Here is a 26,162-nt window from a genome sequence, read left to right on the forward strand (position 1 = left end):
AAAAGAGTTTCTTTAAACAAATTACATTAAAGGGGAAAGTGTCAACCCTGATTAGCCTTTGCTTTACGAACATGGTTTAAGCCCTGTTTTCCCAGAACGAGGTTAATTTTATAATCATTATCTGCTTTTCATCTGTTTTATGTTACACTGATAAAAACAATAGTACATGCATTCTTAATCTTGTGCCATTGTATTAAGTCAGTTGATTGGTGGTTCCTTAATGATGTGCCATTGTATTCAGTCAGTTGATTGGTGGTCCCTGGGCGTGCTGACCTATGAACTCCTAACTGGCGCCTCCCCCTTCACAGTGGATGGTGAAAGTAACTCTCAGTCGGAAATATCCCGGTGAGTTCACAGTGGATGGGGAAAGTAACTCTAAGTCTGAAATATCCAGGTGAGTTCACAGTGGATGGGGTAAGTAACTCTCAGTCGGAAATATCCCGGTGAGTTCACAGTGGATGGGGAAAGAAACTCTCAATCTGAATTATCCAGGTGAGTTCACAGTGGATGGGGAAAGTAACTCTCAGTTGGAAATATCCGATGAGTTCACAGTGGATGGGGAAAGTAACTCTCAGTCGGAAATATCCTGGTGAGTTCACAGTGGATGGGGAAAGTAACTCTCAGTCAGAAATATCTAGGTGAGTTCACAGTGGATGGGGAAAGTAACTCTCAGTTTGAAATATCAAGGTGAGTTCACAGTGGATGGTGTAAGTAATTCTCAGTCGGAAATATCCAGGTGAGTTCACAGTGGATGGGGAAAGTAATCTCAGTCTGAAATATCCAGGTGAGTTCACAGTGGATGGGGAAAGTAACTCTCAGTTTGAAATATCAAGGTGAGTTCACAGTGGATGGGGTAAGTAACTCTCAGTCGGAAATATCCCGGTGAGTTCACAGTGGATGGTGAAAGTAACTCTCAGTCTGAAATATCCAGGTGAGTTCACAGTGGATGGGGAAAGTAATCTCAGTCTGAAATATCCAGGTGAGTTCACAGTGGATGGGGTAAGTAACTCTCAGTCTGAAATATCCAGGTGAGTTCACAGTGGATGGTGAAAGTAACTCTCAGTCTGAAATATCCAGGTGAGTTCACAGTGGATGGTGAAAGTAACTCTCAGTCGGAAATATCCAGGTGAGTTCACAGTGGATGGGGAAAGTAACTCTCAGTCGGAAATATCCAGGTGAGTTCACAGTGGATGGTGAAAGTAACTCTCGGTCGAAAATATCCAGGTGTGTTCACAGTGGATGGGAAAAGTAACTCTCAGTCGGAAATATCCAGGTGAGTTCACAGTGGATGGGGAAAGTAACTCTCAGTCGGAAATATCCAGGTTAGCATTTCCACTTACTTCTCTTCCTGATCTAACCGTTTCCTGCTCAGATATGTAGTTAGGCGTTTTGATGCGTTTGTAGCCCTAAATTAAGTTTTAAAAAGGATGCTGCATTTTGTACATAACCCTTTTGCGCTCAGATACACATTTTGATGAGTTTGCAGTCCCTGAGAAAATCAAACTCAATTTAGGACCTTGCTTACTAGATTTAAGTTTTAAGTTTTAAATCCTAACCCAAAGATACTGATGGGCTGCAAACAGCATAAAACCTGAACATACTGTGAGATACTCGCAGGCTGTTTTGGCTTTATGATGGTCACATATAGCCATTTTCTTTTTAAATCTCAGAGCAAAGGGTTAACCTCAGGATTATACCTTCAGCAAGGAAGCAGAAGAGCATTTGCAATGTAATCGTCATGGAATTCTATCTGTCTGTTCGTAGACACAAACTTGTGGGAAGAAATAATCTTACACTTTTTAATACACAAACAAAGTTCTAACATGAATTCTGAGTCGCGTTTTGAGAAAACTGGGCATAATGCATGTGCGTTAAGTGTCGTCCCAGATTAGCCTGTGCATTCCGCACAGGCTAATCAGGGACGACACTTTCTGCCTAAATTGGATTTTTGCTAAGAAGAGACTTCATTTAAATGAAAAATGTCATAAAAGTGGAAAGTGTCGTCCCTGAATAGCCTGTGTGGACTGCACAGGCTAATCTGGGACGACACTTTACGCACATGCATTATGCCCAGTTCTCAGAACGCGACTCAATTGTTCAGACATTAAGCCCTGTTCTCCCAGGTCAAGGCCTATTAACAATGTGTGTACCCTTGCAGGAGAGTCCTGAAAGCCAAGCCCCCCATGCCGAAGTCTTTCTCATCTGTAGTCCGTGATTTTATCCTGTCCCTTTTGACCAAGGACCCCAAGCATAGATTAGGGGCCCACGGGGCTAAGGAAGTCAAAGCTCACAGGTTCTTTAAGGTAAGAGATTCTGTTTTAAAGAAAATCTTGATTTGTAATGCATTGTGTAGTGGGTAATATTTTACTTAAATATACCTTTTATGCCCACCCTATGCAATCATTGATAAAAACATTTTGCTCTGTCATGCTTGAGTGAAGCTTAAATAAGATCAGTGGAAAATCACATATGAAGAAAATGACAAAAATTTAATTTACCTTATTAAACATCAGAAGATGTTAATAGATCAGTTGTTTTTACACTGTCTATTCCGATCAATAACTTGTAACCGGATTGATCGATTGGCTTGATACTTCACGTTTGCATTTGCCTTGGACAGTAGATGACCCCTATTGAAATTGGGGTCACTAGGTCAAAGGTCAAGGTTACTGAAACAAAAAGTGTGCAAAATCGTTTTTGATCAATAACTCGTCAACAGATTCACCAATTGGCTTGATACTTCCCATATGAATTGGCCTTTCACAGTAGATGACCCCGATTGAAATAAGGGTCACTAGGTGAAAGGTCAAGGTCATTGTCACAATAAGTGTGAAAATTGTTTCCGATCAATAACTCCTCAACAAATTGACCTATTGGCTTGATACTTCCCATGTGTAATGGCCTTGGACAGTAGATGACCCCAATTAAATTGGGGTCACTAGTTCAAAGTTCAAGGTCACTATGACATTAAGTGCTAAATTGGTTTCCGATCGATATGTCATCAACAGATTGAGTGATGGGTATCAAGGCCCTGTTTTTTTATGGCATCTCTCTCCGTCTGTGTAGCTCTTGTTAATTCAAAATCTTTCAAATAAAATTGAACCTTTTCTATTGTTCTTACTTGTAATTTACAAAATACTTTAAATGTATTTTGCCATAACATATTTTATCACTCATAATTTCATTAAGTAAATTACTTACATAAATTCTTGATCTCTTTAATAGGGTCTCAGCTGGAAAGATCTTGCTGCTAAGAAAGTCCCTGCTCCATTTGTGCCAAAAATCCGCCATGAGCTGGATGTGAGCAACTTTGCAGACGAGTTCACCAAGATGCAAGCCACAGACTCACCCGCTATTGTGCCCATGCATGGCGATAAGCTGTTCAAGGTCGATAGTAATAATTAAATTGGGCCTTGCTCTGGGAAAATAGGGCTTAATGCATGTTTGTAAAGTGTCATCCCAGATTAGCCAGTGCAATCTGCACAGACTAATCAGGGACGACACATTCCACTTTAACGTTGTTTTTGGTGTAAAGAAAGTCTTTAAGCTTATATCCAGTGGAGGCACAAAGTGTTTCCCTGAGTAGCCTGTGCAAGCTATGTTTTCACAGAGCTGAACTCAATAAAAAATATCATTTCTAATTAATGAATTTGTATAGGAAAATGTTAGATCTGAATGTTCGTCTGACATATGTATTTGATTATTACATTGGTATTAAGTTTAGATACTATTTAGTGAGTAAACGAGTTAAATCATATCGACTGGTTAATTGCTGATGTGAAATGAAAATTGGATGCTACACCATTTAGTTACACTTTTACTGACCCCATCTATGAAAAACACCTTTGTGATGAATTGTTGATTAAAACTCCCCAAATATTTCTATAGTCAGGGGTGGGATTTTTGGGTCATTACCGCGAATTCGATGGACCCAGGGATATATGTGATATTTATGTACTTTATAAAAAAAATTGCGGTTTGGTGTTACAACCGATTCAGTGGCATATTTCCTAAGCAGCCTAGAAAAATCTGATATTTAAAACCTCTTGGAATATTGTTCTGTCAGAATTATCTGCATTTATGCTAATGTCATTGGCTGTTGTTAAACAATCGCTCAATAAAAATAACATAAAAATATGCTTATGTCATGGCGTGGTTTCCATCGTCCGTCCTTGCATGCGTGCATTAGATTTTTTCTTGTTTACGCGATATCTCCCCTTGAATTTGAGAAAATTGTGAAATAAGGCTTGTTTAGGCAATAAAGTCCACAGTTTTCATCCGATTCTTTTCAAACTTGTTCAGTGTCTTTATTAGCTCTACTGCCAAAGGCAGAAGAGCTTATGGGATGGCATGGTGTCTGTGTGTGTGTGTGTGTGTGTGTGTGTGTGTTAGACGTTGTCTTGTTTATTTGATAAAGTCCACAGTTTTCATCCGATTCTTTTCAAACTTACTCAGTGTCTTTATATTAATGAGGACTCGAACCCTATTGATTTTCAGGTCACTGGGTCAAAGGTCAAGGTCACAGTGACTCAAAATAGTAAAAACTTGTTTATCCGATAAAGTCCACAGTTTTCATCCGATTCTTTTCAAACTTACTCAGTGTCTATAATAATGAGGACTCAAACCCTATTGATTTTCAGGTCACTGGGTCAAAGGTCAAGGTCACAGTGACTCGAAACAGTAAAAACTTGTTTATCCGATAAAGTCCACAGTGTTCATTTGATTCTTTTTAAACTTGCTCAGTGTCTTCATATTAATGAGGACTCGAACCCTATTGATTTTAAGGTCACTGGGTCAAAGGTCAAGGTCACAGTAACTCGAAATAGTAAAAACTTGTTTATCCGATGAAGTCCACAGTTTTCATCTGATTCTTTTGAAACTAATTTAGTTTCTTTATATTAATGAGGATTCAAACCCTATTGATTTTCAGGTCACTGGGTTAAAGGTCAATGTCACAGTGACTCGAAATAGTAAAATGGTTTCCAGATGTTAACTCAAGAATGCTTAGGCCTAGGATCATGAAACTTCATAGGTACATTGATCATGACTGGCTGATGACCCCTATTGATTTTCAGGTCATTAGGTCAAAGGTCAAGGTCACAGTGACTCGAAATAGTAAAATGGTTACTTTTTCTTGTTTATCAGATAAAGTCCACAGTTTTCATCCGATTCTTTTCAAATTTGTTCACAGTTGTTATATTAATGAGGACTCGAACCCTATTGATTTTCTGGTCACTGGGTCAAAGGTCAAGGTCACAGTGACTCGAAATAGTAAAATGGTTTCCAGATGTTAACTCAAGAATGCTTAGGCCTAGGATCATGAAACTTCATAGGTACATTGATTTTGACTGGCTGATGACACCTATTGATTTTCAGGTTGCCAGGTCAAAGGTCAAGGTCACAGTGACAGTGTTTAAAGCTGTAGAGCGATTCAGGCCCTCATGGGCCTCTTGTATTAATGAGGACTCGAACCCTATTGAAAATGGGTTACATCAGAGTAAAAAGTCCAGAATTTTCTCCCCTTGAATTTGAGAAAATTGTGAAATAAGGCTTGTTTACGCAATAAAGTCCACAGTTTTCATCCGATTCTTTTCAAACTTGTTCAGTTTCTTTATATTAATGAGGACTCGAACTATATTGAAAATGGGTTACATCAGAGTAAAAAGTCCAGAATTATCTCCCCTTGAATTTGAAAAAATTGTGAAATAAGGCTTGTTTACGCAATAAAGTCCACAGTTTTCATCCAATCATTTCCCAACTTGCACAGTGTCTTTATCTGGATGATGAGTCAAACCCTATTGAAAATGAGCAATATCAGAGTTATAAGTCCAGAATTATCTCCCCTTGTATTTCAGACAAAAATGTAAATCTTTAACATTTTGCCATAACTTATGCAATATTGAAGATAGCAACTTCATATTTGGCATGCATGTGTATCTCATGGAGCTGCACATTTTGAATGGTAGAAGGTCAAGGTCATCCTGCAAGGTCAAAGGTAAATAAAAAAATCATACGCGGCGCAGAAGGGGACATAGTGTTTCCGACAAACACATTTCTTGTTTGTTAACATATAAAGTTCTATCCTTTTGAAACTTCAACGGATGTTTTATATCATCAAAGGCCAGAACCTCATTGAGAGTGAAGAAAATTTGTCCAACTTATTGTTGAAAAGGAGCCATTTGAAGTTTTAATTTTACGTTTCTTCTTGTTTATGCAATAAATTTCCCATTTTGGGTCTGCTAATTTAAAACTTACTCAGATTGTTCATACTATCAAGGGCTTGAGCCCTATTTATTCCAGCCAGTAGAGCGATTCAGGCCCTTATGGGCCTTTTGTTTTCAAAAACAGGCGATAAAATGTTTATCCCCTTGTCCTCAATTTTACCCCTGATTGCTGATGTATTGTTGTAATCCATTGCAGGGTTATTCATATGTGGCGCCCTCTGTAATATTCAGCGAGAACACAGTGAGTTCTGACCTCCTTCAGCCCACAAAGTTCTTCCAGCCTGACAACAGACAACTCCTCTATGCTAGTCACTTTAAAGTAAGATGTGTTGCCATAGTTACAGCCAGTTAGATCTTTTGAGCTTGTCTGGGAAAACCTGGCGTAATGCATGTGTGTAGTGTCATCCCAGATAAAGCATCTGCAGCCCGACACTATATTCTTATACTGGACTTTGGCTGTGAAGAGACCTCTTTTAACCCTTTGCATGCTGGGAAATTTGTCGTCTGCTAAAATGTCGTCTGCTGAATTTCGAAAATTAGCATTTTCTTCGATTTTTTTCAAAGAATACTATCAGAATAGCAAACAGTTTGGATCCTGATGAGACGCCACGTTCTGTGGCGTCTCATCTGGATCCAAACTGTTTGCAAAGGCCTTCAAAATTCGGTTCCGGCACTGAAAGGGTTAAATGAAAAATTGCCATGAAACTTCTGTTCCTGTCTGGAAATACTTTATGCACATGCATAAAATGTATTTTTCTAGAATGTGGCCGAATGGATGATGAAGGGATGCTTTTAGATTTTCCGCCATTTCGTTCTATTGCACTAATCCATCCATGGAATTTTCTGTAACACACAACTGTAAATTAAATTTTTAATAATGTGAATTTGTGAACTGAGTACTTCGGTGCATTTTTATTAGCTAGGCTGTTTTCGGAGAAAATCCGAGGTATTGTCATAACTAGCTCGTTGTCTGCCGTCCGCCGCCTGGCTTCTGCCGTGCTAAAACCTTGACATTTTGCTCTAAAATCAGTGCTTCAACCTAACCGGTACTTCTTTGAAACTTCATATTAAGAAGCACCTTGATGAGTTCTACACGCCACACCCATTTTTGGGTCACTAGGTCAAATTCACTGTGACCACTAAAAAAAATAAAAAATTGACAAGTTTTCATTTATTCAAAAATGCACCCGCAGCCGAGTGTTGGCACCCATTATGCGGTACTCCTGTTTAGCTCAGCATAGTTGTGGTCTTCTATTTAAGAAACAAAAATATGTTTGTACTTTAGTCTCGTGTAATTCATAAAGTGATGAATATTACAGACACATTTTACAGCATATAAATTTGTGCACCTGGATATGAAATTTCTTAAATGGTTTGATCAAATATGGGGGCTTCCTTGTCTACTTTGGTTAATGACCTTGTTATCCCCCGCCATAGGCGGAGGGTTATTGTTTTGGCGTTGTCTTTCCGTCCTTCCGTCCATCTTTCCGTCCGTCAGGAGCCATATCTTGGAAGTGCTTTGGCGGATTTCATTGAAATTTGGTATGAGTATATATAAGGATAAGAGGATAATGCATGCCAAATGGCATTGTACACCATCTGTTAATAATTGAGTTATGGCCCTTTGTATCTTGAAAATATGCTTTTTTGAGTGTCAAATATTACATTTTCTGTCCAGAAGCATAATGGCGGGGGATATCAATTAAACGAATTTGCTTGTTTATACATTTTTATACATTTAAGGTTTATAATAAATATGCTTGGTTAAGTATCAGATAAATATATTTCTTTAACGATAACTTTAAATATTCCAACAAATAGATTTCACTTTGTCTATTCCATAATATTAAGAGCACATTTATAATTGGACCCCTTTTAAAACATCTCTCACATATGGAACTGCTTATTTTAGTGTCTTCATGTAACATACAAGTGAGTATTGCATAATGTTTAGTATTAATTATTAGAATAGTAATAATAAAAATGAAATAATGCATGTAATAATAATAGTGATAATAAAACATGTCATAATAATAATGAAAATTTAAGTTAGATGAATGGCTATTAGATTCATGGCTATGAATTTTAGATGTTCCAGTTCTTTCAAACTTGTAGTCATATATTTGAGAGATTTTCAATGTTTTAATAGCAGAGAATGGGACAGAGACGAAAGCTTATTTTAGCCTCTCATCCTCTCGTCAAAGTATCTGTTAATGTTAATTTGTTTGGCTTTCAGAACTGCCAGTTCTTTCAACTGTATGAGCTAGACATGAAAACAGCTCCTCTGGGGGATGGCAGCTTCTCAATATGCAGGTAAGATAAAACCCATTTGAGCCGCGTTCTGAGAAAACTGGGCTTAGTGGTTGTGCATTTAGCCCTGTTTTCTCAGAACGTGATTCATTTATTGTACAGGGTTCGCACAGGGCTTGAAAAGTGCTTGAAAATGAGTCCTAGGATTGAAAAGCCCTTGAACAAAGGTTGGCCTTGAAAAAGTGCTTGAAAAGTGCTTAATTCATGTAAAAAAAGCCTTGAAAATGTCTATTTCTGCTCAAAATTACTTTTATCATCGCTTTAATTATTAACTTAAATCGTTCTTAAGGGAAATGTTATGAAAATTTATCATAAATTCCTTCGCGCAAAAAGTTGAGTACGAAATATAAGCTTCGTACACTATTGAGTACGAAATGTTATGTGTACACGTCACAGATTATGTGTACTACGTCAGAGGTTCTTCGTTGTGATCAATTTTCGCGAGTGAAAACGCAGTGATGGGGAAGTGTCGTTTCAAACCAGGGTGGTTAACTGAATATTCCTGGGTACAGAAAACAAATGACATTCGAAAAGCACATTGTCGAGAATGTATGAAGACCATTGATGTCGGGAGGATGGGGGAAAGCGCTTTGAAAAGCCACAAGAAAACATGAAATTGAGAATCAATATGTTTGTTTGTAATAACTTTAAAAAGTAAATACATATGTGAGACTCATTGAGTTAAGGATGGATATTAAAAACATGTATTTGTATGTAATTAAATAACATGTATGAGTTAATATGGAATAAGTTTAATGAGTTTGAGCAATTAAATGACATTTACTGTGTTAATCTGGTTTGAAAATGCATTTTTTAAAGGAAACTAACGTACTGTTCTTGGCCTTGAAAATGAAAATTTGGCCTTAAAAAGTCCTTGAAAAGTGCTTGAATTTAGGTTTGCGATTTCTGTTTGAACCATGTTGTAGCTTGATTGCATTAAAGCCTAGTGCTAATTGAAACGCTCTCCAGTCTATTTCCTGGGTATGACCAGTTCTTGATGTCCATGGGGGAGATCTAAAGAATCGCTTTCTGAGAAAACTGGGCTTAATGCATGTGCGTAAAGTGTCGTCCCAAATTAGCCTGTGCAGTCCGCACAGGCTAATCAGGGACAACACTTTCCGCATAAATTGGATTTTTGCTGGAAACTTCATTTAAATGAAAAATGTCATAAAAGTGGAAAGTGTCGTCCCTGATTAGCCTGTGCGGATTGCACAGGTTAATCTGGGACGACACTTTACGAACATGCATTATGCCCAGTTTTCTCAGAACACGACTCTAAAGAATGCTCCCACAGTGGGATTTACCCAGCAATAACTTCAGTTTGGATTGAGACATTGCACTCAATGCTTGTTTATATGAAGCTTACATGAAGACCTAGCTTGGATTGTTTTGGGTCATGGTCACTGTAACTAAAATAGAAAAAACAGCAAACAGGGGTTTCTGGTCAACAACTAGCGTTTGACCAATTGTGATGAAACTAATGAGGCTACAGCATAAACACCTAGCTCAGGATTGTATTTGAAGCTTGTAAAAAAATGTAAAAAAATTGTGAACTCAATCCTCTCATTTTGAGATTTTGTGTGTAGGTAGATTGCAGTCCCAGCATTACATTGCATTTGGGGCCAGTCAGGCTAAGGTCAAGGTCATGGTTTATAAACATGAAAGTTTTTTTAATATATTGAGTTTGGATTGAAGTATTGTACTGAAATTGTATGTGTAGGTTTTTCTAATATATAAACCTAGCATTAGAGATCATTAGAGATCATTTAGGGCAGTCAGGTAAAGATCAAGGTCATCATACTAAAAATAGAAAATAAGTTTCTGTTTAATATTATTAGGTTAGATGTAGATATAGTGCTGAAATTTTGTGTGTATGTAACTTGCATGTTTACCAAGCTTGGATTTCCATCTGGGACCAGGTGGGTCAAGATAAAGGTCATTGTTTCAGTGTTTCTAAAAACAGAAAACTGTTTCCACTGTAGAGCTAAAAGTTTTTACATTGGTATGATTCAGAAGTTGTGTATGTTGGGACCTTGCATGCAGACCTAGTGTTACATTGCATTTTGGACCGGTGGGATTAAAGTAAAGATCACTGTTATTTAGGATTGAACAAACTGTTATTGGCACAATTCTTTGAGTTTTGATGGAGGTATTGCGCTGACATTTTAAGAGTATGTGACTTACACGCAGACCCAGCATGGGATTGCTCAATTATTCAAATTGAATTAATAATTATAACTTTGAAAACCTGGCTTGTGGCGTAACCATGTGTTTGTTTTTATGCCCCTGGATCAAATGATCGGGGTATATTGTTTTTGGCGTCATTGTGTGTGTCTGTCCTAAAACTTTAACCTTGGTTAGAGTTTTGGGTAAAGTTGGTCATAACTTTTGCAATATTGAAGATAGCAACTTCATATTTGACATGCATGTGTATCTCATGGAGCTGCACATTTTGAGTGGTGAAAGGCCAAGGTCATTCTTCAAGGTCAAATATATGGCATCAAAGCAGCGCAATAGGGGGCATTGTGTTTCTGACAAACACATCTCTTGTTTTAAATAAATGCTTGTTACTATATAGAAACTAATTGCATAAGATAATGAAATGTCCATCTTTTGTCATTAAAGTGCACTGCTTATTCTTTTTAGAAAATGTGTCAGTAAGAAGACTAGAGAAGCATATGCGGTCAAGATCGTGAGTCGACGTATCGATGTAAATCGTGAAGTGACGCTTCTCAAACTGTGTCAAGGTCACAGAAACATTGTACAGCTCATCGATGTGTTCTATGATGAAGTAATTCTTTCAATTTCCTTATTTTAAACACTTACTCTGGGAAAACGGGGTTTAATGCATGTGCATAAAGTGTCCTCCTAGAAACGTTCAAGCAGTCTGTACAGGCTAACCCGAGACAACACTTTCGGCTTTTATGGTATGTATGATGAAAGGAATTCTCTTCTTAGCAAAAATCCAGTTTTTGCGGAATGTATTGTCCCAGATTAGCCTAAGCTGACACCACAGGCTAATCTGGGATGACTTAATACGCACATGCATTAAACCCCATTTTCCCAGAGCGAGGCTTATATGTGCGAGAAATTTTACAATAAAATAAAAGAATAGTTTTGCAAGTGTTGAATAGATACAACTTTATTTACTGAAGCTTCAAAAAACCTGAACCATGTGTTCCTGCCAAGTTAAACCCCAATTATTGCCTGTGTTTGTTTCGAATAGGCTGCAAAAATATTATTATTTGTGTGACATTATTTTAAATTCACAAGCATTTAACCTAGTTTTTACAGTAGGAGACTTTACTCATATTAATTCTGTCCCAATTTTCAGCTACACACGTACATGGTGCTGGAGCTGTGTCAGGGGGGAGAACTACTGAATAGGATCCGTAAAAAGAAGAACTTCTGTGAGCCTGAGGCAAGCGAGATCATGCTCAAGCTGGTGCTTGCTGTGGACTTCATGCACTCGAGGGGGGTCGTACATCGGGATCTCAAACCAGAGGTAGGAGCGCAGATATTTGAGCCTTGATCTGGGACAACTGGCTTAATGTATGTGCAGAAAGTGTCATCCCAGATTAGTCTCTGCAGTCTGCACTGGCTAATCAGGGACACAACTTTTTGCTGAAAAGGGCTGTTGACTGCACAGGCTAATCTGGGACGAAACTTTAGAAGCATGCTTTTAGCCCTATTTTCCCAAAGGAAGTATCATTTCCTTTTCATAGGCCAATATTTATAAGTCTTACCGGAAAACTTCAAATAGTTTCTTATACAATGTCAATATGGCGAAAAGTTTTTGTTGTTTAATATTTTAACATGTTGTGAAGTTTTAAAAAAAGCTTTATTTTCCGATTTCAAAATCTCTCCTGGGAACACAAGCCCGGAACATATGTTTTGTATTTTGGAGAAAACATGACAATGGAACCTGCTAATGACAAATTTGGCTAAATTATATGGTTTGTGAGGGGAACAGTACCAGTGTATTGCAAACTTTTAATTAATATTGCTTAGATTTAGGGTGTACATCCTGAACTTCATATTATTTTGACTAAAAATGTATTTCCTTGCATTTTTTATTATTTACTGCTAAATCCATGCAATAAGGTTTGACTGAAGCAAGCTTTCAAACCAGTAGTAACTTTGGAAAAATATTTTTCAAGCTCATCTGAGCTCAACATGCTTTTGGTCAGTCAGTCAGTCAGTCACACTTTTCTGGATCCTGCGATAACTTTAAAAGTTCTTAATATTTTTTCATGAAACTTGCAACATGGATAGATGGCAATATGGACATTATGCACGCCATTTCATTTGGTTCCTACGTCATAAATTGTGGTTGCTATGGCAACCAAAAAAATAAAAATAAATAAAAAAATCTGAAAATGGTGGAATTTCTGACAATGGTGTTGGTAGGGGACCATATTGCTTGACAAAAGCCTTGTTGATCATGTTTTATACATCGTCCATTTTTTATCTTTTTAAGGCTGTTGAGGCAAAACTTATTGCCCAATATTCATAAAATTAGGTCAGAAGGTTTGTCTCATTTAAATCTAGACCAAGGACCTAACTGAGTCAGGGAGCTGTCGAAAACTAGGTCACAACATGTGTGTAGGTATGATTAAAGAAAATGCTTTTTAACACATTAGTGGCTGAATCTCCATGAAACTTGCATGTATAGCATCCTTGGCCTTGTTGTTAATTTAATATAATACTTTAACAATTGTATGGTTATTTATTTTAATATTTTTCACAACCTTTGACACTCTTGTTAATTTTATATTTTAGCTTGGTATTATAATATTTTTCAGAACCTGCTTTTTGAGAACAACACAGAGAGTGCCGAAGTGAAGATAATTGATTTCGGCTTTGCGCGCTTAAAACCGGGTAACCAGCAGTTGAGTACGCCGTGTTTTACCCTCCCGTATGGTGCCCCAGAGGTCCTTCTGCAGGCAAGCTCCAGCAGGGAGAAGGAGGGCTATGATGAGTCATGTGACCTCTGGAGTCTGGGAGTGATATTGGTAAGTCTCAAAGTGACCTCTGGAGTCTGGGAGTGATATTGGTGAGTCTCAAAGTGACCTCTGGAGTCTGGGAGTGATATTGGTGAGTCTCAAAGTGACCTCTGGAGTCTGGGAGTGATATTGGTGAGTCTCAAAGTGACCTCTGGAGTCTGGGAGTGATATTGGTGAGCCTCAGAGCCAGTGTGTTTTTTTATGCCCCCGGTAGGGTGGCATATAGCAGTTGAACTGTCCGTCAGTCTGTCTGTCTGTCTGTCAGTCTGTCAGTCAGTCAGTCCGTCCGTCCGAAAACTTTAACATTGGCCATAACTTTTGCAATATTGAAGATAGCAACTTGATATTTGGCATGCATGTGTATCTCATGGAGCTGCACATTTTGAGTGGTGGTCAAGGTCATCCTTCATTGTCACAGGTCAAACAAGAGATGTGTTCGTAAGAAACACATTTCCCCCTATTGCGCCGCTTTGAAATAAAAATATTTTTTTTTACCTTTGACCTTGAAGGATGACCTTGACCTTGAACTTCCACCACTCAAAATGTGCAGCTTTATGAGATAAACATGCATGCCAAATAGCAAGTTGCTATCTTCAATATTGCAAAAGTTATGGCCAACGTTAAAGTTTATTTTTCGGACGGACAGACTGACATACTGACGAATAGTTAAACTGCTATATGCCACCCTACCGGGGGCATAAAAACAAAATCCTAGGGAAGTAACAAGCTTTAAAGGGAGAGAATTTCTATTTTATATCATTTGGCAGGAACAGATCATTTCACAAGGGAAGTAATATTTTTTTACGGGATATAAACAAAATAATAAAAATTCAAAGCGGCACAGTAGGGGGCATTGTGTTTCCGACAAACTTATCTCTTGTTTTGCACTATCTTCGAAATAGGGCCGGGAACCTTTAGATTGGAAAAAAATGTTTTGTTTTGACTTAAATTTTCATATTGGTGAGGTGTTTATACTAACACATACTTAAAAATTGAAAATAAATGCATTTTCAATGTTATACTCGCTAAGGTTGAACTTTCTGAGCTCAATAGGGAAATGATCTAAATATGGCATATTATTCATTTATTTATGTTTTCATTTTTTTCTCAGAAGCCTTCTAATTGAATATTTGGTCAGTTTTGGGGGAAATTGTGTTTTTTTGAGATCGGGAATGAGGTTGAATTGCAATCCTAACTTTGACCAAAAAAAACCCACTTCAAAGCTGTAATGTTTATAACCTCAATCACACGAGAAAAGGTATATTGTTTTGCTGCTGTGCTTCTGTCCATAGGTATGTGTTATGGTAGGTCTGTAGACCAATTATTCTCCACGGAATATCTGGGGAGTGCTTCCACCTATGATCATGCACATTTGCATGCTGGTTATTTGTGAGGACAGGAAGACACCTTGCAACCTTCATGTCAAAGATCAAGGTTGCTATGTATTTTAATATGATAATCCAAATTAACATGCTGCTTGCTTTTCAGAAAAGCAAAGAAAATCAGTTTGGAGTTCAACCAGTCAAAAATCAATTATGAAAACATTTCAACACAAAATATCTAGAACGCTTGAACCTAGAATCATAAAATGGAGCCTTGTTCTGTGAAAACTGGGCTTCATGCATTTGTGTAAAGTGTCGTCCCAGATTTGCCTGTGGGGTCAGCACAGGCTAATCTTTGACGACACTTTTCACTGATTCTAGATATTTGTGCAGAAAAGACTACCTTTAAAAATTCATTTAAGCAAAAGCGTCTTCTCTGATTAGTCTGTGCGGACTGCACAAATAAGTATGATAGTTAGAAGGAAGACATATCAATTAAAAAGACATCAAGCTTTCAATTACTTACAATATTTTTAAATCTTTTTAATATTGCATATATTGACAGCTTGACCACATGTCAGGATTTTATTTTAGTACATATTTCCTGCTAAAAAGATTCTGTATTATTATTAGTATAATTAAATTCTGTTGTGTATGTTTTCTATTCGTTTTCTTTTTCCTAATACTGATTGTATGACTTGTTTATTATCTAGTTTCTGGTGTATTCCAAATCATGTTCCTGTTTCATAAAGTACTTCTTTTATTTTGAACTCCTAATTCTCAGAATAGTTTAAAGCCTTCTGGTCTCAGGTGAGCGCCATAGGGCCCATGGCTCTCTTATTCCTAAGACTAATTGAATAACTTCCTTTATCATCCAGTTCACGTAGACTCATAATTAGGTTCCATCTCATGCAGTGCACAATGCTTGAATTCAGGTCAGGTTCCTTTCTCTTGCGAGAAACTCACAGTCTGTTCAGTTTTTATGCTCCCCCAAAAATTTTGGGGGAAGCATATAGTCACCGCTTCGTCTGTCCGTCCGCGTGTCCGTCCGTGCACAATTTTTGTCCGGGCTATTTCTCAGCAACTAATGACCGGAATTCAATGAAACTTTAAGGGAAGCTTCACTACCAAGAGGAGATGTGCATATTATCAGTGGTTCTGGTCGGATGTTTTTTCACAGAGTTATGGCCCTTTTAAATTTTCCATTAACTGTACATATAGTGCAATTCTTGCCCGGGCTATTTCTCAGCAACTAATGACAAGAATTCAATGAAACTCTATGGGAAGCTTCACTACCAAGAGGAGATGTGCATATTATCAGCGGGTTCTGGTCGGATAATTTTCACAGAGTTATGGCCCTTGGAAATTTTCCATTAACTGTACATATTGTGCAATTTTTGTCCGGGCTATTTCTCAGCAACTAATGACCGGAATTCAATGAAACTTTATGGGAATCTTCACTACCAAGAGGAGATGTGCATATTATCAGCGGGTTCTGGTCAAATGATTTTTCACAGAGTTATGGCCCTTTAAAATTTTATATAAAAAAATTCTTGTCACCCCAACTACTGTGCCCTCAAGACGTTTCCTTTTATCTGAATATATAGTGCAATATTGTGACCAAAAAAAACTTTGGGGAGCATCACTCGTCTCCGACGGTTTCTTGTTATGCTATTTGCTGCTCATCAGTATCTTAGAGATGGGAATGAAACCTTGAAAACTTTATTTTGTTAAGAAACTTCTTTAATATTATTAGCTCGGCTGTTTTCAGAGAAAACCTGAGGTATTGTTATAGCCAGCTCTTCGTGTCGTGTCCGTCGTCTTGTCCACCGTCCGCAAAACCTTAACATTTTGTTAAGGTTTTGAACATTGGCTCTAAAACTCTAAAATCAAAGTGCTTCCACCTACAACTTTGAAACTTCATATGTAGCTGCACCTTGATGAGTTCTACACGCCACACCCATATTTGGGTCACTAGGTCAAAGTCACTGTGACCCCAAAAAAAATATTAAAATCTGACAATCTTTCATTTCTTCAAAAATGCACCCCGCAGCCGAGCGTGGCACCCGTTATGCGGTGCTCTTGTATTTTCTAAGGGACTAAATGCATATCTAAGTGGTTAAGGGTTAACTTCCACTGTCATCAGTATCCGCTTTCCTTTCAGTACACAATGCTGTCAGGCCGGGTCCCATTCCATGCCAGCAGCTCAGAGGACCAGGCCAAGGCACTCATGCGTGAAATCAAGATTGGTCGCTTTAGTTTTGATGGCAAGGAATGGACGGACGTCTCCACTGCAGCCAAATCTCTCATACAGGGTATATCTGTCATATTATACAGTGCATCAGGGCTTAGTCTGGCATTTGTCAAAGTAGCCAATTGCTACAAATTAGCAAATTTTGCTAAAGAAATTTCCATTTTGCTTCAACTTTTTCTTCATAAGATTCATAAAACTTAAAATCGTTAGAATTTCTTAGTTCTACAATACATTGTATGTAAGAAAATTTTAACCAGGGGGAACCCTGTATTGAATTGCCTAGTCTTTCAAGTTAATAGCTTAAAAAAATATTAGAAACCATATTCAATTTTTCTGTGCTAGGTGTCAGTTTTTATGCCCCCGGTTCGAATGATTGGGGGTATATTTTTTTGGCCTGTCTGTCTGTCCCAAAACTTAAACCTTGGTCATAACTTTTGCATTATTGATGATAGCAACTTGATATTTGGCATGCATCTGTATCTCATGGAGCTTTTCATTTTGAGTGGTGAAAGGTCAAGGTCATCCTTCAAGGTCAAATATATGGCTTCAAAGCGGCACAGTAGGGGGCATTGTGTTTCACAAACACAGCTCTTGTTTTTAACATGGTGTTAACAAGTGTTAATATAAACTTATCAGAAGTTTCATGTTTACACCAAAATATTCTGCATCTCCAAGTTGATATCAATATAAACAGCTTTTATATCATTTTCATCCAAATTTATTTTTATACCCCCACAAACGAAGTTTAGGGGGGTATATAGGAGTGAGCTTGTCTGTCGGTCAGTCTGTCTGTCGGTCCGTATTAAGTGTCCGCTCCCTAATTCAAGTTGTTTTCATCCAAGCTTCACCAAACTTGGTCAGAAGTTGTATCTAGATGATGTCTAAGTCAAGTTCGAATATGGGTCATGTCGGATAAAAAACTAGGTCATGTGGTCACTTAGTGCCCTTTAAACATTGAGCATTGTGTCTGCTCTCTAATTCAAGTAGTTTTCATCCGATCTTCACCACACTTGGTCAGAAGTTGTATCAAGATGATGTGTAGGTCAAGTTCGAACATGGGCCATGCCAGGTCAAAAACTAGGTCACGGGGTCACTAAGTGCGTTTTAAACATTGAGCATGGTGTCCGCTGTTTTTTGTGAAGACAACATGCATAATATATTCTGTGTCAATGCGGCATGTGGGGGTATTTGTCACGTCTGTGACAAAGCTCTAGTTTTATTTCATGATTACTTTGATTTGCAGAAAATTGTGTGTCATTGTGTCATATCCAAATAAAAAAGAAAAGAGGCACACCTAGAAAGGTACTTTTTAGCTCACCTGATTGCTCAGGTGAGCTTTTGTGACCGGTCTTTGTCCGTCGTATGTCCGTCTGTCCGTCCGTTTACATTTGCTCGTAAACACTCTAGAGGCCACATTTCTTGTCCCATCTTCATGAAACTTGGTCAAAAGCTTTGTCCCAATGAAATCTCGGCCGATCTGTTGAAAAACATGGCCGCCAGTGGGCGAGGCAGTTTTCCTTATTTGGCTATAGAGAAACCTTGTAGACACTCTAGAAGTCACAATTTTTGCCCAATCATCATGAAAGTTAGTCAAAACATTGGTTCAATTGATGTCTCCGACGAGTTCGAAAATGGTCGGGATCGGTGAAAAAACATGGCCGCCAGTGGGCGGGGCATTTTTCTCTATATGTATATAGTGGCAGTTTTCCCTATTTAGCTTTAGAGAAACCTTGTAAACCTTGTAAACACTCTAGAAGTCACAATTTCTGCCCAATCATCATGAAAGTTGGTCAAAACATTGGTTTTAATGATATCTCAGACAAGTTTGAAAATGGTCGGGATCGGTGAAAAAACATGGCCGCCAGTGGGCGGGGCATTTTTCTCTACATGTATATAGTGAAAAAATGTGAACACAGTATAAGTCACATTTTTGGCCCAAATTTCATGAAATTTGCTGAGAATATTTGTTTCCTTGATACGAGAGTTTAGTTCAAAAATGGTTCCGGTCAGTTGAATAATATGGCTGCTGGGAGGGGGGCAGTTTTCTCATTATGCCCCCCCCCCCCCCTTTCGAAGAAGAAGGGGTATATTGTTTTGCACATGTCGGTCCGTCCGTCCACCAGATGGTTTCCGGATGATAACTCAAGAGGGCTTATGCCTAGTATCATGAAACTTCATAGGTACATTGATCGTAACTCGTAGATGACCCCTATTGACTTTCAGGTCACTAGGTCAAAGGTCAAGGTCACGATGACCCGAAATAGTAAAATGGTTTCCTGATGATAACTCAAGAACGCTTAGGCCTAGGATCATGAAACTTCATAGGTACATAGATCATGACTCGTAGATGACCCCTATTGATTTTCAGGTCACTAGGTCAAAGGTCAAGGTCACGGTGACCCGAAATAGTAAAATGGTTTCCAGATGAATACTCAAGAACGCTTATGCCTAGGATCATGAAATTTCATAGGTACATTGATCATGACTCGAAGATGACCCCTAATGATTTTCAGGTCACTAGGTCAAAGGTCAAGGTCACGGTGACCTGAAATAGTAAAATGGTTTCTGGATGATAACTCAAGAACGCTTATGCCTAGGATCATGAAACTTCATAGGTACAATGATCATGACTTGCAGATGACATCTATTGATTTTCAGGTCACTAGGTCAAAGGTCAAGGTCAGGGTCACCTGAAATAGTAAAATGGTTTCTGGATGATAACTCAAGAACGCTTATGCCTAGGTTCATGAAACTTCATAGGTATATTGATCATGACTCGCGGATGACCCCTATTGATTATCAGGTCACTAGGTCAAAGGTCAAGGTCACAGTGCCAAAAAACGTATTCACACAATGGCTGTCAAGGTCACGGTGACTCAACTTAGAAAAATGGTTTCCGGATGATAACTCAAGAATGCTTACGCCTACGATCATGAAACTTCATTGGTACATTGATCATGACTCGCAGATGAAATAATGATGAAACTTGACCAGGATGTTTGTCAGGACAATATCTAGGTCAAGTTTGACATTTGGTAAAGATTGAATGAACCGACTCGTCTCAGGTGAGCGACCTAGGGCCATCTTGGCCCTCTTGTTTTAGTATATTCACACTATCGCAAATAGACTCACCAGGAATTTACACTGCAGGGCTGCTGACAGTTGACCCAAAAAAAAGACTCACAATGGAACATCTAAAGAAGAACGAGTGGTTGCTAAGGAACAATAACAGTGTGCTATCGGAGAAGACACTTCTGACCCCGGGGGTGCTCACAAACACCACTGCGGTCCAGATCCAATTCTCAGCTACAATGGATGCCTTCCATAAGGCCCAGCGCGAGGGTTTCACCCTCCAGCCTGTGGGGAAAGCCCCCCTCGCTCGTCGACGAAAGCAGAAAAAGGGATCTGATGAGCGCAGTGAATCAACAGACAGTAGTCACTCGAGTGGTTCCTCCACGAAAAATTTCTCTCAGGGTAACGCTAGCTCAAGTACAAGTACTGTTGGGACAAGTAATTATATTGACGTAAGTCCTGTAGCCAGTGATTCTGTTGTTTCTAGTACACTGCTATCTAATACATTACCAGTGGTGACGCCGGAACTAGTTAGAAACCTTTCTAATAATTCGAACTTGTCGAATACTTCGTCCGCCTCCCACAGTTCTACACATAGCCTTGGATTCACACCTCAGCGGAAAACGCCTGTCGAATTTTTAACGAGTGGGAACAGTAGTACGTCCGTGCAGTCCGCTCAGGACTTGTTCATCTTTGGCCCAGATTCTAGTGGTGGAAGTAGTAAAATTCCTGTTAAAGAGATACGGGGTTCTTCGGAATCAGAAGCGTCCATCGATGAACCTCCCTTTCAGACAAGAGGCACGAAGCGGAAACACAGTCTCGAGGCGGATGAGACTTTTACGGATTCTGACTGCGGCGATGAAGAGGATTGTTACGGTGATGACAATGGTGCTGACATTGATGTTGATGGAGATGACGTTGATGATGACGAGGTGGAGTATAGTGATGAATTCGAAACAAGCAGTGATTGCATAATAATTGACCATGAAACTGAAGAGGATAGTAAAGATGTTGAAATGAATCGGTTATATACTGAGTCACAGAGTGATGGGAGTCATTCTGCATCAAGTAGCTCCAACAAAAAGGCTATTACTCACAAGAAGGCTAGACATGACTCAACAATTGTGATTGATGATTAGAACATAATATTTTATGCATATATCAGCAATTTTTACACTGTTTGGGTTATGGGTCTGGTACTGATCAAATTGTGAAATTCTTAACATGAAAACTTGCAGGTGGAAAAAATATTTAAAAAGAAATAACATTGTAAGAAATAAGAATCAATCAAATATTGTAAGTGATGTATTGTTGGTTGAATTTGTTATTTATTATGCTCCTCGAAAAAAAATTGGGGAGCATTTAGTTGCCAGTTTGTCCTTCCTTCCTTACTTCCTTTCTTCCATCACACTTTTCCGTCACACTTTTGTTACAGTGCCTTCAATATTTTACTGATCTCTTACATATTTGGCATGTAGGTACCTTGCATAGACCTCTTCCTTTTGATGAGGTTTGAGGTCACTGGGGTCAAGGTCATTGAGGCTAATAAAAGATTTTCTCACAGTTTGGTTACAGTTTTATAGCGTACATAAGGGGAGCATCCATCGTTTTCAACGATATGTGTTAATTTGGCTTCAGGAATGGGTCTAATTACAACACCTATTATATGAAAAGAAAATTAACGATACATACTACATAAAAGTTATGATAAGTATGCCCTTATGTTATTATTCTTTTATAGTAACTTTGTTTTTTACATATAAGTTATTGATGTTTGTGACATTCATATAATAAGGCTTAGGAAATACACATGTGTTTGTTTTATAGAAGTTAACATCACTACTCCAGACAAAGAATACACATTAATATGCTTTATTTAGAATGTTACCATTGGTTACGTTTATCATAAAGTTGTCAAGCTGCTAGTTTAGGTCATGGTTTGACAAAATGGCATCAATTCTCATGTTTTTATCATTTATCAGTCTTTACTGTTATCACTACACATGAAATGTTTTCAAGGGCAAGTTGACAAGCGTTAATTGCAGAATTGAATCTTTGTTACAATACAGAATTTAATATGAACTTATTGCAAATTTGAATCTGTATGCAACAATTTCAATATATTTTTCTGAAATTGTTAAAAAACAATAAAGAAGACTACTTTGGATTGTCTGTACTAATAGATTAAATATGTTAATACATGATACATAGACATGATCAATTCACTTTTTGAAAGGCAATGGCCAACAATGGGGAGGTGAACAATGAAGGTAATTGTGTGTAGTTTTAGTGGAAACTTTGGTTTTAAGTTACCATTTTGTGATCAATAATCTTAGTATTTTACATAGGATATTAATGGTTAAAGATTATTTTTTTAATGAATTGCTCAGTTTGGCTTAAAGTAACATTGATACTCAAAACAACAAATATTTCATACAATATTTCGTAAAAACAAGTTAACCCATAAAAAATCTGTTCCTTATAGCAATAGCAAAAATTTCAATGCTCGATGTGGTATGGTAACATAGATTTAACGAGATACTAAATGCTAGTTTTTATTTTCTGTGCGACAATATATTCCATGTTAATTTTCCGCAATGTTATCTGAACATATACGAGCGAACCCAAGACTGGCTTTGGGCAGCGTCGAAAGCTGCCCTAGGCTAACATAGGCTAATCTCGAGTTCGCTCGTAAATGTTCAGATATCATAGCCAGAAATTCATTAGGAACATTGATTTTTTTAATCTGTTAACTTTATTTTTCTAAATATTGTTCGAAATTTCTGTTTATTATGAGTGTCTATGGGCTTTTTTTATATTTTTAGTATGTGTTTTATATCTACTATGTTTAATTGAATTAAAACACATTCAGATCATTGTACGTGTACATGTAATGTTATATCATTTGAACGTTTTTTCTCCACATTTGTAACTCACATTCAAACATACACATCTTTGGTTGATAGTTTTAAATATTCCTCATTGCTGTTTCTCATCAAATTTTTACTTCTAGTTTTATGGATGATAATTATCTGCATTATGCAAGTTGTGATCTTTTCCTTAAAAATGTAATTAAAAAGATGACCATGTAAGTGTTATACTGTCAAAATACGTGAATTATAATTTTATTTAAATCAATGTTTTTTTTCTATTTGCAACCTGTGTTATTTATTAAACTTATTGCTCATTTAAACTTATTACCTATATTTATCACCTATAAGCTGATATAACAGTGCCAATTACCATCACGATCATGTGTAGTCAAAGGATTACGACAAAAATATATATAAACCTGCTACAGCCCCCAGAAAACTAGGAACAATTTCAAAACAATCGAAAACATTAAAATTGAACGTTATTTGAGGGCTCTTACTGTTATATTATTTTTTTTATAGTTTTTTTTGCATGTTTTGATTGTTTGAAGTTGATCTTCAGTGCTTTTATTCTAGTTATGTGTTAAAGTATTAATTTTAACCCAGGCAAACGTGTGATTGTGGGGTAAATTATGGTAACTCTGTCTGTCAGTTCCCATAAAATATTAACAGTTCTTACTATACTTCTACATGCTAAAAGTTATAACTGTACTTCCACATATCCTTAGTGAATAAATTGCAAGGTCAAATAAGTCAATACTATGATGTTTATATGTGCAATACCAGAGGGGATAATCACGTGATAATCAAGATGGTGACGTCCATGCCGATGCAGGTATTTTGGGGTGTTGTGTACCTTTTATTACGGTATTTGTATTAATTTTTTTAATGCTGCTTTCTTTCCAGTCATCTCAGCAAAAAGTTACTGGAGTTTATTTCATATAAATATTTGCTCTTTACTCAACTTTACCCTCTGCAAAATTTCTTAGCAGGACCTAATTACAGCTCCACAAAGTTAATTTTGTGGGGAGTAAAGGAGAGATTTAAATCGAATTTTATTACAAAATAAAAGCTAATTGGCCTTTGATTGATATGGCTGATAAGTGGGCGTCAGTTATACATCCAGCAAAAGTAATAATGTGTATTATACCGTATAAGACAGCGAAAAATTACTATCTCGGCATGGACTTCGCCGTCTGGACTGTCACATGATTACCCCCTCTGAATACTTTTCTAACAAATAGGTATGGGGTTATTTGTAATTTGAGCCGTGCTTTGTGAAAAGGGGTTTAATGCATGTGTGTAAAGTGTTATCCCAGATAAGCCTGTGCAGTCTGACCTTTTTTGATCAGTTTTGTCCGGCCTGTACTGTGCATCATCAGCATTTGCAGTGTTTACACTCTAGAGGCTGCATTTATAGTTCAAAACATGTTTTCCAATGATCCCTAGATATAGTTTAAAACTTGGTCATGTTGGGTTAAAAAATACAAAAATAGGTCAAATTAAAGAGAATGCTTGTTAACACTTAAATCCACATTGGTTTCCCAATTTTTATGAAATTTGGTTACATCATTTGTCCAAATTCAAAGCCAAGTTTAAGAATGTTTCTTGTCCATTTTAAAACTTAAATGCCAAAGGGGTGGGACAAATTTTGTAACATGTCTTTAGTGAATCCTTATGAACACTCTTATAGTTACTCGTTTTGTCCAATCAGCATGAAACTTGATCAGAATATTTGTTCTAATGACAACTCAGCCTAGTACAAACTTTCGGGGAAGAAAGCAAGGTCATTTATTGCACAAACATAAAAAAGCTGCTTTAAAACAGTTCATTGCCATAGCGTCTCAGGTGAGGGATCTAGGGCCTTTTGCCCTCTTGTTTGTAACAGATTGCCAATATAATTGTATGATAGTATTTGAATTACACATAAAGTTCTATTTAAGTTTGTATGTATTATAAATATTTGTTAAAGTGATTGTGTGCTTAAAGCATACCTATGTTTAACGCTTAATATATATACTATTTATATATTATGTTAATGAAAAATTTATAATATTTATAACCTGTTGAAAATAACAGTTATCAGAAGACATGATTGAACTTGTTATGATTGATAAAATATATATTCTAATGTTATGCATGCTATTATTAGTGATTGTCTAATATGATGACAGAATAGTTTTTAAGTTTATTTTGTCAAGTTGTTAAATGGCTAGTATTGATTTTATCAATGACTGTTTTTAATTTAAGCAGGTACAAACCAGCTGTTATCATTTTAATTCAAATGAGAGAATTCTCTATTGTCATTTTAAATAAATCATGAATGGATTTTGTGTTTGGTCTTTGTTGCAGTGATTTATCCTGTTTGTGACCATTTTCAAGATGGAGAAATATTAAACAAGAACTATTTTTACAAAACGAAAACGGTGTTCGTGTTAATTGGCTTTTGTTGGTTGAAAACAATCGTCACTAAAATCATTAAAGCCAAAGACTTTGATTTTCTGTTCGTTCTTCGCATATTTCCTATTGCCATTGTTTTGTGCATCCGAATCAAAGTTTTAGAGAGAAAATTAGATGTGTTTGTGAAACACCATGTCCCCCCATATCTTTGACCTTGATGGATGACATTGACCTTTCACCACTCAAAATGTGCCGCTCCATGAGGTACATATGCATGCCAAATATCAAGTTGCTATCTTCAATATGGAAAATTTTTACCTTTGACCTTGAAGGATGACATTGACCTTTCATCACTCAAAATGTGCAGCTCCATGAGATACACATGCATGCCAAATATCAAGTCTTCAATATTTCAAAGTAATGGTCAATTTTAAAGTTTGACACAAACAAACCAACAGACAGGGCAAAAACAATATGTCCCCCAGTATAGACTGGGGAACATAAAAATGAAAAATGAAGGATCGTATGACATTTCAACTTGCTAACCCCCAATCTGTTTACCCCATACCTTCACAAAACACATTTCAATATTTACGAGTTTATTATACCCCCATTACTGGTAATGGGGGCTATATAGGAGTCACTTTTTTTATACTCCCCAAACAATTATTTTGGGAGGAGCATATAGTCGCCGCTTCGTC

The 26,162-nt window shown here is 37.3% G+C and overlaps 1 protein-coding gene across 2 annotated transcripts in view; it reads left to right on the forward strand.

Moving 5' to 3' along the window:
• Positions 1-25,394, forward strand: part of LOC127873215 (ribosomal protein S6 kinase alpha-5-like) — a 43,612-nt gene extending 18,218 nt beyond the window's left edge. For both annotated transcript variants that reach the window (XM_052416975.1, XM_052416976.1), the window contains exons 6-15: positions 242-345; positions 2,159-2,303; positions 3,226-3,387; positions 6,421-6,543; positions 8,461-8,537; positions 11,181-11,325; positions 11,869-12,039; positions 13,340-13,549; positions 17,027-17,177; positions 20,267-25,394. In XM_052416975.1, the coding sequence (XP_052272935.1) occupies positions 242-345; positions 2,159-2,303; positions 3,226-3,387; positions 6,421-6,543; positions 8,461-8,537; positions 11,181-11,325; positions 11,869-12,039; positions 13,340-13,549; positions 17,027-17,177; positions 20,267-21,327 (2,349 nt within the window). In that variant the 3' untranslated portion in view covers positions 21,328-25,394. The remainder of the gene's footprint in view (positions 1-241; positions 346-2,158; positions 2,304-3,225; positions 3,388-6,420; positions 6,544-8,460; positions 8,538-11,180; positions 11,326-11,868; positions 12,040-13,339; positions 13,550-17,026; positions 17,178-20,266) is intronic.
• Positions 25,395-26,162: the final 768 nt, after the last annotated feature.

This window comes from Dreissena polymorpha, chromosome 3, assembly GCF_020536995.1.
Source record: "Dreissena polymorpha isolate Duluth1 chromosome 3, UMN_Dpol_1.0, whole genome shotgun sequence".
In the NCBI taxonomy this organism is placed as follows: domain Eukaryota; kingdom Metazoa; phylum Mollusca; class Bivalvia; order Myida; family Dreissenidae; genus Dreissena; species Dreissena polymorpha.